A 16,526-nucleotide genomic window follows, 5' to 3' on the forward strand; every position below is an offset into this window, starting at 1 on the left:
TGAGCAGCTACATGAAGCCAGTGTAGGGAGCATAGCAATGGGGTGGTGTCGGAGAACTTAGGAAGGTTGACAACAGGTCATGCAGCTGCATTCTGGATCAATTGCAGAGGTTGAATGGTGCTCAGAGGCAGACCTGCCAGGAGCGAGTTGCAGTAGCCTAGTCTCGAAATAACAAGGGATTGTCCATGGTTACGCCAAGGTTATTTGCAGTGACCAAAGGTGAGATCTGAGAGTTGTCCAGGGATGAACAGCAGTTTTGCTGGGATTAAGTTTCAGCTGATTAGCTGCCATCCATGATGAGACGTCTGCCAGACATGCTGAGATCTGAGTGCAAATATGACTGTCTGAAGGAGGGAAGGAGAGGATGAGTTGAGTGTCAGCTGCATAGCAGTAGTATGAAAATCCCTGTGAGGATATGATCTCACCAAGACATTGAGTATGGAGGGAGAACAGAAGAGGACCAAGTATTGAGTCTGCATGAAGCAGATGTGGATTCCCTCCACGTTATCTGATATGACCGACCCTCCAGGTAGGAAGCAAACCATTGCCATGCTGTGCCATGAATTCCAAGACTCACGAGGATGGACAAGAGAGTCTTGTGGTTGACCATGTCAAATGCTGCTGAGAGTTGGAGGAGGATGAGGACTGTTGACATTTTGGCTGTGTGTTCAAGGATTTTTGAAAGAAAAGGGAGAAGTTATAAGAAGAAGTTATGGTTTGGTAGTTGCTGATATCTGAGGAATCCAGAGTGGGTTTCTTCAGGAAGGGAATAACACTTGCTCTCTTGAATGCAGTTGGTACATGACCACATGTTATGGAGCCATTAATGATAGTAGTGATGAAGGGGAGGAGGTCTTGTGAGATGGTCTGGTGCATTAAGGTAAGCCTTGGGAGACCCCAGTTCATCTCAACCTTTGACCTCACAAAAGGGTACTGGCAGTTAGCCCTAGCCCCCAACACAAGACCCAAGACTGCGTTCAGCACCTTCAGTTGCCACTGGTAGTACTGAGATCTCTCCTTCGGGTTCCATGGTGTGCCTGCGATGTTCCAGCAGCTCATGAACAATATGCTGCAATGGAACAAGAAGCCCTGGCTATAAAATGGGCCTTTGATGATACTACCTCTTTGGTAGACATTTCACTCTGGTCAAGGACCATGCCTCTTTCAGTGGATGGCAAAGGCAAAAGACAGTAATGTTCAAATAACCTTGTGGGTTCTGTCACTGCAGGACGTCTCATTCCAGGTACAACATGAAGCTGGGGTCCACCACGGAAATGCAGATGGGTTCTCATGGAGGTATGGACTCTGGGCTCAAACAACGCTGGCATTAGGCACAGAGCTGAGGGGATACTGTGACAGTGGGCCTCTGTACCACATGCACAAACTGCTGCACTCTCCTCACACTCCTGCATCACAATTTGGCCCTTGTGACAGTTGCTCAGATCCTTACACTTGCCCATCTTTCCTGCTTTCAGCATATCAACTTCAAGAACTGACTGTTCACTTGCTGCATAATATAGTCCACCATTTGACAGGTACCACTGTAATGAGATAATCAATGTTATTCACTTCATCTGTCAATGATTTTAATGTTATGGCTGACCGGTGTATGTATATACAGTCAGGTCCATAAGTAGTTGGACAGTGACACAATTTTCGTAATTTTGCTGCTGTACACCACCACAACGGAAATGAAGCAATCAAGATGTGAGTGAAGTGTAGACTTTCAGCTTTAATTCAAGTGGTTCAACAAAAATATTGCATTAACTGCTTAGGAATTTCAGCCATTTTTTTGCAGAGTCCCTTTATTATCACAGGCTCAAAAGTAATTGGACAAACTAATGTAATCATAGATATTAGGATTATATTTAATACTTGGATGCAAATCCTTTGCAGTCAATAACTGCCTGGAGTCTGGAACCCATGGACATCACCAAATGCTGAGTTTCCTCCCTTGAGATGCTTTGCCAGGCCTTTACTGCAGCTGCTTTCAGTTGCTGCTTGTTTGTGGGTCTTTCTGCCTTCAGTTTTTCGTCAGAAAGTGAATCGCATGCTCAATTGGGTTGAGGTCATTGGACATTTAAGAACATTTAATTTCTTTGCCTCAAGAAGCCCTTGTGTTGCTTTTGCGTTATGTTTTGGGTCATTATCCATTTCTACTGTAAAGCGCCACCCTATCAGTTTTGCAGCATTTGACTGAATCAGAGCAGAAATTATAGCTCTATACACTTCAAATTTCATCCTGCTACTTCTACCAGCAGTCACATCATCAATAAACAGCAGTGACCCAGTTCCATTGGCAGCCATACATGCCCATGCCGTAATACTGCCTGATAGATGATGTGGTATGCTTTGGGACATGGGCCTTTCCTTACCTTCTCCATACTCTTCTCTTCCCATCATTCTGGTACAAGTTAATCTTGCATCAGAACTGGTCAGGCTTGTTTTAGAGGTTTTTAGCAAAGTCTAATCTAAACCTTTCTGTTCTTGAGTGTTACCAGTGGTTTGTATCTTGAGGTTAACCATCTGTATTTACATTCATGAAGGTGTCTCTTGATTGTAGACTTTTACACTGATACGCCTACCTCCTCCAGTGTGTTCTTGACTTGGCTAGATGTTGTGAAGGGGTTTTTCTTCAAGCAGGAAAGAATTCTGCATTTATCCACTTTAGTTGTCTTCTGTGGTCTTCCAGGCCTTTTGGTGTTGCTGAGCTCACCAATGCATTCCTTCTTTTTAATAATGTACCCAACTGTTGATTTGGCCACACCTAAGGTTTTTGCTATCTCTCTTATAGATTTATGTTGTTTTTTCAGCCTAATGATGGCTTCCTTCACTTGCATCGACACCTCTTTGGATCACATAGTGAGAGTTCCCACGAACAGCTACCAAATGCAATTTCAACGCTTGTAATCAACTCCAGACCTTTTATCTCCTTAATTTCTTATGAAATAACCTGGCCATGAAACTGGTTATCGGTCAATTGTCAAATTACTTTTGAGCCTGTGAAAATGGTTATGAAAAAAATGGCTGTAATTCCTAAACGGTTAATGCAATATTTTTGTTAAACTCCTTGAATTATAGCTGAAAGTCTACACTTCAATTACATCTTTGAAATGATTGCTTCATTTCAAATCCATTGTGGTAGTGCACAGAGGCAAAATTACAAAAATTTTGTCACTGTCCAAATACTTATCGACCTGACTGTATATACCTGTATACACACACAAATCCTGGGAGTTTAAGGGGTTAATTCAGAGAGAAGTGGGAGAACAAGCACACTTATTTCTCTGTAGAGAAGTACTGGAGAGATATCAGAGCAGATATTTTCACACTGGCCCTTCCCTTCTACCAGGCAGACATAGAGACAGACAGGCTGACAGCCAGATGGACAGACAGATGAACAAATCCAGGAAAAGGACATTAAAACGAATCAACGAGATTCCTTTTTTTTTTTTTTTTGCTGCAGCTGAATAATTAAGGCCGTTGTGTGGGTGTATCAGAAATGAATTGCTCTCTTCATCTCTCTCTCTCTCTCTCTTTCTCTTTCACTCTTACCATTCTGCCCATATTCACACTGTTACATAAACACACATTGGATATTGGATTATTCTCAGTCTAAAGACAAAGGAAACACAATTTGTCCTTCATTTGGACACACATATTTGTCATTAGTTATGTGAAAGGGAAAGCAGGTGAAAAAAGACACTGTTCTGGCCTAGTGAATTGCAGAGACAGAAAAGTGTGAAGATTAATACATGCTGCCTATGCCAAATGATATAATCACACAGTAAACCTTAACATAATCCCTAGTGCCAACAATGCAGACACTAGAGGTGATTAAACCACAGCATAATTAAGCATGCCCCAGGACCTATCATTATGTCTTCACTTATATTTTTCACTACTAAAACTACATACCTTTTTTATTAGCTTGTAAATGAATCACCAAATAAGATGAGGATTTAAGGGGCTAATCAAACTCTTCACATCACACAGTTACTTTGCAGAATAAAGAGTGGAGAGGACTAACAACTCATTAGTAATGGTTGAAATGCTTTATGACAATATGTAACTTTGCTCAAAGTAGATTTTCCACAAAATGAATAAGGTGTTGTAATTGAGTAAATCATTACTTGTCAGTCCACACATGGGCAAACACATGGTGCAATGTCCAAACTTTCACAGTATTCACAGGGAGCCTAAGAGAAACCTTAAGGAACAAAAACTGTCCAGGAGAGAAAAAAATGGCAAGGCGCAACTTAACTTGTAAGGGGACCCAAAATTTGTACTGTGTCCCTAGATCAATTTGTGATCAGACAGTTCAGCTAGATCAAGTAGTTCAAATAATTGGAGTTTAGGTATAGGACATAGCTGCAGATCAGGTTGCTCTACTTCAAACCACTGCCTTCTCTTCTGCAGAATCAATGCACCACGCATCTCGCATCTTGAGTGGTTTGTGTGTGTGTGTGTGTGTGTGTGTCACTGTGTTCATTGCGGCTCTGCCCGAGGAGAAATTTCACCACCGAATCAAACGGCTTTTTGGATCCAAGATGGCCGTCACAGAGCGCCCAGTTTCCCTCAGTATGTATCTATAGCTTTACACATTACACACGTCGGAACTTCAGCTAAGGGGACTGTTTATCTGCTTTGAGAGTGGGACTTGAAATTGAATTTGAACCCGCTTGGGAAGAGGCAGTGAGGTAAGAGAAGGTAGGTTGGGAGGGGAGACTTTGGCGTTGACGCATGTGGACAGCGTGGACACTGCGGTGGAGGCTGCATGGTGGAGGCTGCATGGCGGAAACAGGCGGCAGGTGCAGCGCAGACCACAGCACATCCCAGGGAATCAAGCCACACTACAGAAGCACTGCTCAGCCGAAGCTGAGGTGAATGTGTTACTATGCGCAGGCTCTGTAAGACACTAGATGCTGAAATGAATCGCGTCCAGCTTGCTGTGTTTTCGGGCACTGTGTGTAACCCATGAGCAGCTGCGCGCGAGTCATAAATACACCCGGAGGCGAAGTTGGTTAAAATCCTGCCATATATTACAAGCTGTCTGGATGAATATTTGCCAAATGCATATTCGTATATCCTAATGGAGCCGGGTTGGTGTGTTATAACTAGGCGAATGTGTTAACAGAGATCAGCTGATGGAGGAATATAGCTAAAGCCAGGTCGTTCCACCTCCGTAACGCATCAGAAATCCGGCGGACAGAGAATACCGGCTGCTCTACAAAATGCCTGGAAATGCAGAAAGACTGGATCAGCAAGGCTCTTCTTTTAATGCAAAACAACCATTCGGCAAACGCGAAGGAGCTTCAGGGATGACTGACGACGAAACGGAGAAAGAAACGAAGCGTATTTCGTTGCGTTTGGACACGTTAAAGATGCGTCTTTGTCACCCGTTTTGAGACGAACGAGGAATATTCGAGCTAAACGAGAATCCTCAGGCGAGTGAAAGCAAAGACAGGAAGAATCATTCAAACTGAAAGGGGTTTGTTAGTCAGAATCTGCAGAGATTGTTGGTGCAGAGACAGTCATGTGTAGTGACAGGTAGGTTATAGGGCAAAGGAGGTGAGGAATAGGGCTTCCAGCTGTTCCTGAGTGTGTGGCCAATCTGCCACTGTATGAGACTGCAATGCATGGACATGGGACATGGACATTGACATGATTGTTCTCAGCGCTTTTCCATGCATTCAAGACCCAGCACATATTAACGCAGATGACTCGAATGATGTAGAGGGTGAGGAGAAGCGAGAGAAGAGCAAAGCTGACTTGGTACCATTAAGACATGCGCACATCAACCAATTTAGCACTGCGGTGTAAAGGTTCAACTTTTGTAACCCCCCCTCCTTTCCTCAGAATCTCTGGGGGAATGGCTCAGCGAGAAAATGTCTCCCAGCCTCTTCTCCACGCTATGAGTCATGAAGGCTCTGTGGCGAGCAAGCATCTGCACTGCTGCGACATTTGACATTCAGCTCCACGCTGGAGAAGGAAAGGAGATGCCAGTATGTGCTGGAGACACAGATGAAAGCAAGACTATTTCACTTTCTTCGTCACCCTCTGCTATTGGAATCGGACATGTTGGTAAGATGCTGAATCGTTGAATTGCAGAGGGCGAATGCATTTATCTCAACAGATGTATTGTCTAAGTAGTTGCATGGTGAACCCTATGAAAGGTTGAGAATCTGCTGACTCAGACATTCCCATCCATTCTCTTCTATGTTTATGCAAATTTGCATCTTGGATCATCCAACGATTCAGACACTTTGACTCTAATTATTCTTCTTGTCCTTCAATAGGAGAGTAAAAACAGCGTGTATCTGTTGAATTCCTCTCCAACAGCCAGCACTTATTTTGCTCTCTCTCCCCCCCCACTAGCATCACGTGGGGGGGAGAGCTCCCATATTTGGGGTGATTGTAAACCCACTGCTCCATCAATCCAGCAGTGAACAGCTGTTCCGAGGTACAAGGTTCCTTAAGCATGGACACGGGCCAGGGCAGCCCGGAGAGCCCCAATCGGGCTGTGGAGTACCTGTTGGAGCTCAACAACATCATCGAAAGCCAGCAGAAGTTGCTGGAGACACAGCGGCGGCGCATCGAGGAGCTGGAGGTGCAGCTGGACCGCCTCAACCAGGAGAACAAGGACCTCCGGCTGGACAGGCAGCCATGTCCACCCCCACCACCGCCGCCACTAGGGGCCTCCAACCAGACCCATGGGCACCCTTCACATGTGCAGAACTCCGCCACTGTGTACCCCATCCAGAGCCACAACAATGTGCCAGGCCCTAACCCCACATCTGCCCCGGCCCCTCCTCCCCCTCCTCCACCCGTGCCTCCACGAGACCGGCGTATTGTCAATGCACACACACGCCTGAGCCGTGGCCTGTCCACCGGGTCCAACCCAACAGAAAATGAGAGGGACAGAGAACGACACAGAGAGAGTATCAGCACCGGCATGGCCGCCAATCTGCAGAGACAGTGAGTATAAGCATGCAGGCTCTTCTGCTGCATACCTGTGGTTACTGTATAACCAGTGTGACTTTAAACACTGTTTGGGTGGCTGTCAGATAGATTGGGAACTTCCTCAGCCCTCAGTGGAGGCTAGGAAAGCGTGCGTTTATATAAGTGTGATTTTGTTTCAGCTAAGCATAGAGTTATGTAACGTTTTTAAGCAACTGGGCTCTCCGAGTCTGTAATGTAGAGTGTATTTAGGTGGACACTTGATTGCCATGGCAACCAGAAAGCTGAATTTCATACCCATATTTGGTGAAAGCATTGCGCATCAGAAATTTTGATTTTGAGCTGCTTTCAGATTTGAAGCCAAATCTGACTCCAATCACAATCACATTGAAATGCCACCACTTGATTTCACCTTCTGAATATCTTTTAAAACTCTAAATCAGCTGAGTCAGATGGCAATGCTGACGAATCTGATGATTGCATAAGTCAAACAAAGTTCACCTAAATCCATAAAATCATGTGTTGCTGCAGTGGGATTTACATCATACAGGCTAGATACAGAAACAGTTGTGTTGGGATTACTAAAATCTCTAATGAGATTATTTCAGATAGGTTGTGGGCAGATTAAGGCTAGAATGATATACCACACCTTTTATTAGGGGAAAAAAAAAAAACAGTTTTTGTCTCCGATTTATTTTCATAGTGCTTACATCACACAGTTTTTCTGTGATTCTCTGGTTTTGCCTCACCTCCCAAAAAACATGCCGGTAGGTAGATTGTCTACTTTAAATTGCCCCTAGGTGTGAATGTGTGTGTACAGTATCCTGCAATGGAATGGAGTCTCATTCAGGGTGTATTCCCGCCTCGCTCCCACTGTTCCTGGGATAGGCTCTGGAGCCACTGTGATTCTGATAAGGCGTTTGCTGTAGGTGAATGAATGATAGCAGGTAGGCAGACTTTCAGAGGACAGCCTTAAAACTGTCTACTAAGCTATACACGAGACAAGAAATTCATGGAAGTTAACTGCCTATCTAGTAACAAATGCTACTGCTTCTGTCATATTTGTTGGTCAGAAACCTTTCGCATGGTTAAAAAATAGCTAGATAATGTAACATGACTTGCCACAGACACACATAACTTGCTAGCTAGCCTTAGACACAGCTAATGTTAAACTGCTTACGTTTTTGTATAAACACTCAGCCTCGTTGTAGTTTTACTTCAAACTAGAAGATTCAACACCAATATTGAGCAGCAGAACTCCTATTACTGTCAACGTCCACTAACATCTCACTGTCTCCATCCTCCTTGTGCTTTAATTTACATTTTCACTAGCTAATTAGCTAGCTAACTAAGAAGTCAAAAGAGGATCAGTGTATGTGATGGCATTGCTGATGCTCAGCGCGTTTAATCAAGTTCGATAAAAACGACAGCAGAGAACACACCAACAGACATCTGAGCTTTCCTGGGCTTCTTAAAATAAGTGGCCCTGGAAAGCTCAGATGTCTGTTGGTGTGTTCTCTGCTGTCGAAATAATAAAAGTTTGTTAGGTCAAATTGCTGTCAAAATACTGTAAGAATTCTCTTCTATAATTCTCAGACACATAAGCAGGTTGAATGTCTGAAGGCAAAGTGCTATCTTGGTCACTCCAGACTTCTCGCTTTGCTTTCAAGCCTTAAACCCCCAAGCTGTTGTTCAGTTTGTCTCCATCATTTGATCACTACTGCTTGTAGTTCATGCTCTTTTAAGTGTATTTTGGGCACAGTGCATAGTTGAGTCTGTAGGAAGAAGCTGAGGCTTTGCTCTTCAAGAGGACTGTGGGGCCATTTTGTGGTTTCGCATGAAGCATGGCGCTGGTTGTGTAGGAGAGTTTGTGATTAATATTCGCTGCAGTGTCAGATTGTGGACTGTGCTTGTGTGGGAGCACAGAGGGAAAGAGAGAATGTAAGTGAGCATTTGTTTGTAAGAGAATGCCAGAAAGGTCAAGAGAGAGATTTTTTTTCAATCTGAACTCCCTTTGTTTTTCCATCCACACACTCCACTGCTTTCTCTGTTTGTCTCTTTTTGCACTAGGAATTAGCTAAATGTATACTATTTTCTACCTCTCTGATGGAAGCCTAGCATAGTAAGTAGTAAGTTACATACTGTATATCGTTGTCTCGTTACTTGAGCTAGCAGACACAAAGACGGTCCAGGACTGACTCAGTCAGTGTGCTGGTGTGTCCATCTGTTCCTTTAGCTGTAGCACTGCTAGCATTAGCATTACCTGAACACACAGAATGGTAAATGGTAAATCCTAACCTGTCCTCGTTGCTTATTGGATAGGATTTGTGCAGAGGTTTGGCCTCTCCATTGAAGAAAAATGCTGTTTTTTTTAAACATAATTTCTTGATCTTCAGTTCTTTTCCTTTCTCCATCCTTCATCCCACCCTCTGTACTGAGCAGATGGTAGTTCCATGTGATCCTTTTCTCTGATTTGCATTACACTCATAGGGGACATCATCCCTTTTTTTTCTTTCTTTTTTTCTTTCTTTCTCTCTCTCTCTCTGTCTTTTCCCCCATGTTGATCACAGTAATATGAAAATGTGTATTGTCCATTACAATGTGACACTTTTACAAGCCTAAGCTGCTTGTTAAGACCCTCATATTCCAAGAATGATCTTCAGAAAACCGTTGCTGAGCCAAGATACAGGCAACAAGCCAAGACAGAGCACTATCATATTATCAAAGCAATCAAATATTCCTTGCTCTTGGAAAAAAAGATGGGGTCAAATAGCCATAAGCTCTCAGCAGTTCTGTTGCAGAATAAAGCAAATGAGTAAACATGAAAAAAGAATCAGCTGCCACGTCAATCAGATATTTTGAGTAATGTAACGAGTCTGCAAACTGTAAAACCTTACTACGTTGTCATCTTTTAAAAACTCTTTTTTGCTAAAATAAAAACAACAGAACTTGCTGAATAGATTGTTTAGGTTTAGATTGTTTAGATAGGTTTACTCAACAAAAAGGATTTATATAAGTCATTTTTTTTTCTAATATTTTTTCAGATAGATTGAGCAGAACCAGAGTTTAATTTCACAGTTTAATTTAGTTTAAATGCAGACGTTTCTGAAAGACACAGGGTGACACAACTATCTGGGCACAATAATAGCAGCTAAGAATACAACAAGATAGCAATACAGTTGTGATCACTAAGAACCTGATACCTTACTATTATTATCTTTTTGACATATACGGTTTAATACTGCTTTATTATTTTCTGCAATGGACTGGTGTCCCGTCCAGGGAATATTCTCATTTTGTGTTCCCAGGATAGGCTCCGCATCCACCACTAGCACCTTGGGCAGGATAAAGTTGTTACCAGAGAGAAATTTATGTGTCACAAATCTGCTTATTATTTCATGTGTCATTAAAAATCAAAGGCCTTAATCTACAGACACAGTGGAATTTGGTGAATAACAGGAATAATACATGATGTTATTCATTATATCTATAATTTTTTTAATTTGATGGGTCCTATACTTTATTTTAGAGATGAAGTTGATTATTTTCCAATAACAGTATGTCCCGGGGTGTTTTATTCCTCTTATACCATAGCAATTTGTCAACGATTACAATTTTTATTTATTAACGAATGACACGTCTTATGTTTAACTGTTTATAATGACATTTAGCATTGTGTTGTGTTATTAACACTTACATTCTAGCAGCTATATACAGTCATCCCCTCACCAGCCGATTTGTTCTCAATAAGACAAAAAATACAGCTTGTCTTGTTACCAAGAAACCTCAAAGTTAACTTTCCTGTAGCAGAAAACTTACAGACCATTACAAAGCGCTGTCACTGGAGACTCCTTCCATTAAATGTATAATCATTTATTATACGATTTTCTTGTTAAATAACAGCACGTTTCTTTTATCTGTGTATTATTAGGCTTAGATTAGATGGAGTGTCAGGAATGCAGTTCCCTGTGAATGAGTTGTTACTACAGAAAAGATAACTTTAAGAGCTCATTAATATAAACCTGTCATTTAAAATACAACCAGCACTGGTTGAGCTACTGTTATAGAAAATTAATCAACACCTTCTGACCAATGAGATTCGAGAATTGTAGTTTAAGGTATTTGTAATTGCTGTCAATACTAATATATTTTATGTGTATCAATATTCTCATCGCTGTGGCCCGGGTTCAATTCCAGGCCAGGGAACCCAATGCTGGTCGCAAGCCCGGATAAAATCGGGGAGGTTTGCGGGGAAAAATCTGTGCCAAATCAAATATGTGGACCAATGAGCCTCTGTGGCAACCCCTAATGAGAGCAGTCAAAAGAAGAAGTATCAGTATTCACATGTTGGGGTTTAGATCATGTGTTTCTCAAACCCGCTACATAAACAAAACCTGGCAGTAGCCATTCTGCCTCAAGCAATTTTTTTTTTCCTTGACAAGTCAATCATGGCTGTGTACAGCTATGTGCTGTACATAGCTTTTGTTAATTAACAGCTTCTGTTGCTGAAATGAGCTCTAAATAATTAATTACAACCTCTACTACCATCAAAGACCTGGTCTTGTAACAGCAAATTTTTAAGGCAGCTCTTGTCAGACTTCAGGTTCTGTGAACAACGTTCTAGTTATTGTGCTAAATCTAGCACAATAAAAGGTTTAGCTATTAATAGATGAAAAGACAGATCTATGTTAGTTACTAAAAGTCTCTATACTTTGTCCATACCACTCTAAGAAATGTGTTAGCCTGGTCTGGGGTGAGCATGATGCTAAGCCAGCCTAATTATACACAGCTAAGCTTGCTTGAGCTGATTAGTCGACTAGCCGTTCAAGCAATTCACCGACTAGTCGATTTTCGAAAATATGTACATTTTCCTATACCGTGTTTTGAAGACCACTGTTTCAACAGCAAACTCACTATGCGTCTATAATGGTGAGTTTTGTTACTACTTTGAGTAGGAGAATAATTAGCATGTCCTGTGTTAATTACATTTGTCCAATTGATAGGTGGCAATTACTGTCATGGATAGGAGGCAGTGAGTAATATCTGGGGTGTCAGAGGTTTGAGTGCTGGAGATATTGTCATAATAAGCCCTTAATGGAACATATAAATCAGGGACTTTGCTATTCAGATTCAACACTCGAAGTACTCAAGTCAGTTCAACAATGAAATAAGTGTCATTGTAACTAAGCTGCCAGTACATTCTTATCCTCTTTAGAGAGAGGGTTTGTTTAAATACAAGTTTAATCTAATAGCTGTGAGGCAAAACTGAGTGTTGAGACTAGAGGTGTGCAACGAGACTGTAATTCCCACAGGATGCAATGAAAAAGTTTCACTTCTTGCAGGCACAAGTGAGTGTTCGAAGGTGAAGCTTCTGGGATAAACAGAGACCAGGTTCATTAACATGAATGTGCGGCTCTGTGCGATGCATTTATTGCGTTCATTCATTCATCCTTAGTAGCTGTCTGGTCAGGGTCGTGGTGGTTTAAATTAAGCTATGTTAAGCTATGTTGTTTATATTTTAGGAAAGAGAGCCTACAACCTTTGTTAAAAATACTGCAGGCAGGTACAAAAAACATAATAACTGCACAAGCAGGAAGTTAAGACACATAATGAACTTGACTGATGTAGCTGAGGCTGTGGAATTGTCAGATCCAGAATTCAAAGACAATGCAGATAGTGCTGGCATTTCTACATGTGGTTTTTGTTTTTTCGAGTGGTTTCTAGTGTTTCTGGGGGCGTAGTGGTAGGGTTCATATTTAATTTAAAAAGAAAAGGCCACACTCACTTAAAGCTGAGTACAGATATGGACATTTTGGAGCATTAAACAGATCCATACAGATCCATATAACTGTGTTATACCTCAAGTCCAATGTTGTAAATGATAAAAGTATTGTAACTCTTAACTTGTTTTTCCAATTTATTTGTACTACTTCATAAAGCCATAATTTTCTGTCAGATAAGGTTTAAGTCTAATGCACGTGGTCACATGTGCTTATGCCAATGGAGTGAGGTTATCGGTGCATTGTATATGATGATAAAGGTATCAGATGCACATGGTGCTAAAAATGTTTATTCTTGTCCTGTTTGTGTTTAATGATTGACCCTTTTCTCTGCATTTATCTCTACATGTTTTGTGTTTTTCTTTCTCTGTGGCTCTCCCTCTTTGCTTCTTTTTCTCTCTTCTGTCTGTCTCACCACCACTTACCCTGCTGGATCTGTAGGCCAGATGGAGACTTCAACAAACACAGGTCTGTAACGACCCTTTCAATTCTCTCGTTCCTCATTTCCTCCTCTTGTACTGTGCAGACAAGATTGTAGACTGTAGCCTTTATGCTGCTGGATGACACATATTTAGACCCATGTTAATCTGTAGGAAGATGGACTGCGCTATTACTCCTGGCAGATTTGCAGTGGCTAACCCTAAGTCAGAATGAGACATTGATTATAATGACTGATTAACTTTTATGCTGGAGCACCTTCATCTAGGCTGGAGTAATGAGTTGTGGCCCCGAAGGTCACAGTCATATTGACACATTACAAGAATTTAGTGCCAGAAGCTTGAAAGACTAAGACTTACATAACCTGCCAAGGTATCATATAAGCTTGTGTGTCATTTATGAGACACCCTATTAGCTGTAGAGATCGATGCCTAGTAAAAATATGTGTATATATTTGTACAGCTGAACCTGCACTGACGCTTGCAGACTCAATATGACACATCAGTTATTATACAGCTTTGGGGGGGTGGGGGTGGTTGTTATGGATGAAATGTCAGGTGGAATCTAAGATGTTCAGAGGCTAGATGTTTTTTTAATTCTGTGCATAATTAAGACGTCAGTGATTGAATGATGATCACTTGGAGTTCTGGCGCAACCATTGCATTATGGCTTTTTTTTTTTTTTTGCACCTTGCTCTGATGAAGCTAAAGTATAATATGGATAGCTCTGGGTAACTTTGCTCTGAAATAGGTTTAGGACAGCTCAATTGGATGAAAATGAACCATGCATCTGAAGGATAAATGATGGGTTGTCATAGCAACAACTCCAGATGAACTGCATTGCTTAAAAAAGAGAAAAAAGTTGCATGCATACTTCGCTGTTCTCCCTTCTCTGCATATGTGCAAGAGAGAAGGTGACTGAGAGTGAGCATCTACACGCGTGTGCGTCTGAGTCTTCCATCCCCAGGACAATTTATTTGTGCAGCACACGTTCTTGCCATACATGGCAGTAGGACAAGTCTAGGACATGCACTTAAGGACAAGGACAAATGATGTCATTTTTCAAAATAATTAGCCCCACCCAGTTGTCGTCCTTGGATCTCCATTCATTTGTGCTCATATTGATATGCAAATTGAATTGTTCTCTTCAGGAACAGTGTTTTAGAATAAATTGGAGCGTCGTCAATTTTGTCTGCATAAACGTCTTTTATTTTCTGCCATTGTAGTCTGAATTACACTTTGCGCTCTATTATGAACAAAAGGAATGTAATAAAGGGTCGGCAGTGATTAATGAAATTGCTGGCGTGATCTTATCCTGCCATTCCCTACTTAACTGGATGTGATTTTATATGAGTATGCTCGCTCTCCACTGGCTATCGGGGCAAAAAATAGCTCAGAGAGGGAGGCTTCATATGAGCCTACCCTCTGCTTCCTTCGCATTGCAACACAGAGGCAACTGCAGTCATCCCACAACAATACATCATTCTGTCCAAGCCAGGGCGGCGAAGAAAGATTGTGTGTGTGTGTGTGTGTGTGTGTGTCTGTGTGAGAAAGGAGAGCGAGAATGAGAGAGAGCTCTAGATGCCATTCAGTAGCTGCAACTGTAGATATGATGAACGGTTTAATGTTACGACATCCCGTTAATGAATACATGTGCAATATGATTATAAGAGTGTGGGCTCTGTGCAGAATTGAGGTGTAATTCAAATACATTAGATTATATGTATTATGATATAGTACACATCTGCAAAGCTAGGCATGATGTATACATAGCATGGTAGTAGTAAATATGAAGGATGACAAGAGGTCAGATGTCTATTGAGTTAAATATAAGGTGTCATAAACGCTTTTATATTATAAAATATAAATAATATAAAATGTGCTGTATGAGTTTATTCTGAGGGTTTGCTGGCCAGGGCTATGGCCTCTGAGGGTGTTGGTGTGATTGAATTTAAATTTAAGAATATTTTCTTCACAGTGTGACGTATTGTGTTCCGTAGCAGTACTGACGTTTGTTTATAGCCGGGTTTACATTATACAATTTTTGGCCAGATTTTGTTGACTTAGGCAGAAATCACACAATGTAAAATTCTTGATGGTGAAAAGAATTTCTGATAGTGTCATGATTAAAATCTCAGAGTGTGATCATTGCTAAGATGCTCATCTAAAAGCCGCCAATAGCAGGACGACATAGGATTACGTGAAATTTGCGGGACAGCTACAAATACAGTAGTGGCAATGACCAAATGTAAATGAAGTAGAAAAATATCCTAATTTACCTCAAGCTCACTTTAAAGAATATGCAACATTTTCTGCTCTGATTGATGACGTAAAGCAGAATGTAGTCATTTTCTTTAATCACAGGTCTACAATTAGAAGATCTTCATCATATAATCTGACGTGGAGAACACGTTATCTCACAGTCTGTTATAGAATTCGGCCAAGATTTTACTGGGATCATCTTGTGCAGTGTGACAGTTATTCATCTTAAAAGACTGCTGTAATTACACAAAACTGACCTAATCGCGGTTTCTTGTATGCTTCTTATCTGTCATGGAGAATCATAGTACTTCCTAGTTTAGCAATTGCTGCTCAAACTCAGCTGATTTGATGATCGTGATCATTAGCTGCTGAGAAGGCAGAGGAAACTGTCTGCCTCTGTTGCACTATAGTCACCAATCTGGGAGTCAGAGGATTAACACTTTCGAGCAATAGAATTGTTAGCCTAAGATAAGCTAGTTTTCTAACATCCTTGTCTGCTGGTAGATGCAATATAAGTACGTTAGCCTAATGTTGGGTATAAAGTGAATATAAAGTCTACACACCTCTGTTAAAATTGCAGGTTTTTGTGAATGAAACCAAAATAAATCATTCCCCCTTTAATGTGATATAGATGAAAATGAAATTCAAGTGAAAAACAAGCAGAAATAATTTAGAGAAAAAAAGAAAAAACTTGCAATAACCTGGTTGTATTAGTGTGTACACCCCTTAGCTAATACATGTTAAAGCACCTTTTGCAGGTAATACAGCACTGAGCCTTTTTGGGTAAAAGTCTACCAAATAAGCACATCTTGATTTGGCAATTTAATTCCACACTTCTTTTCAAAAATGCTCCAGATCTGTCAAATTGAGAGTCTGTGCACAGCCCTCTTCAAGTCATTCCACAGGTTTTTGATGGGATTGAGATCTGGGCTCTGACTGGGCCATGCCTTTGTTAAATTGGATTTGTGTTTTGGGTCATTATCTAGCTGGAAGGTGACTTTTTTTTTTTTTCTTCATCTGTCTAGCAGAGACCTGCAGGATTTGTACCAAAATAGATTGGTATTTGGAACCATCCATGATTCTGTCT

The 16,526-nt window shown here is 41.3% G+C and overlaps 1 protein-coding gene across 3 annotated transcripts in view; it reads left to right on the forward strand.

Moving 5' to 3' along the window:
* The first annotated feature begins 4,392 nt into the window (after positions 1 to 4,392).
* Positions 4,393 to 16,526, forward strand: part of LOC113527348 (IQ motif and SEC7 domain-containing protein 2) — an 89,640-nt gene continuing 77,506 nt past the window's right edge. Inside the window, exons 1-3 of one of the 3 annotated variants that reach the window (XM_053235922.1) lie at positions 4,393 to 6,084; positions 6,300 to 6,978; positions 13,182 to 13,208. In XM_053235922.1, the coding sequence (XP_053091897.1) occupies positions 6,482 to 6,978; positions 13,182 to 13,208 (524 nt within the window). In that variant the 5' untranslated portion in view covers positions 4,393 to 6,084; positions 6,300 to 6,481. Of the gene's footprint in view, positions 6,979 to 13,181; positions 13,209 to 16,526 lie in introns of all 3 variants that reach the window. The other 2 variants (XM_053235923.1, XM_026915078.3) reach the window with 2 other exon arrangements.

The sequence above is a fragment of the Pangasianodon hypophthalmus genome, chromosome 8 (genome assembly GCF_027358585.1).
Source record: "Pangasianodon hypophthalmus isolate fPanHyp1 chromosome 8, fPanHyp1.pri, whole genome shotgun sequence".
Classification (NCBI taxonomy): domain Eukaryota; kingdom Metazoa; phylum Chordata; class Actinopteri; order Siluriformes; family Pangasiidae; genus Pangasianodon; species Pangasianodon hypophthalmus.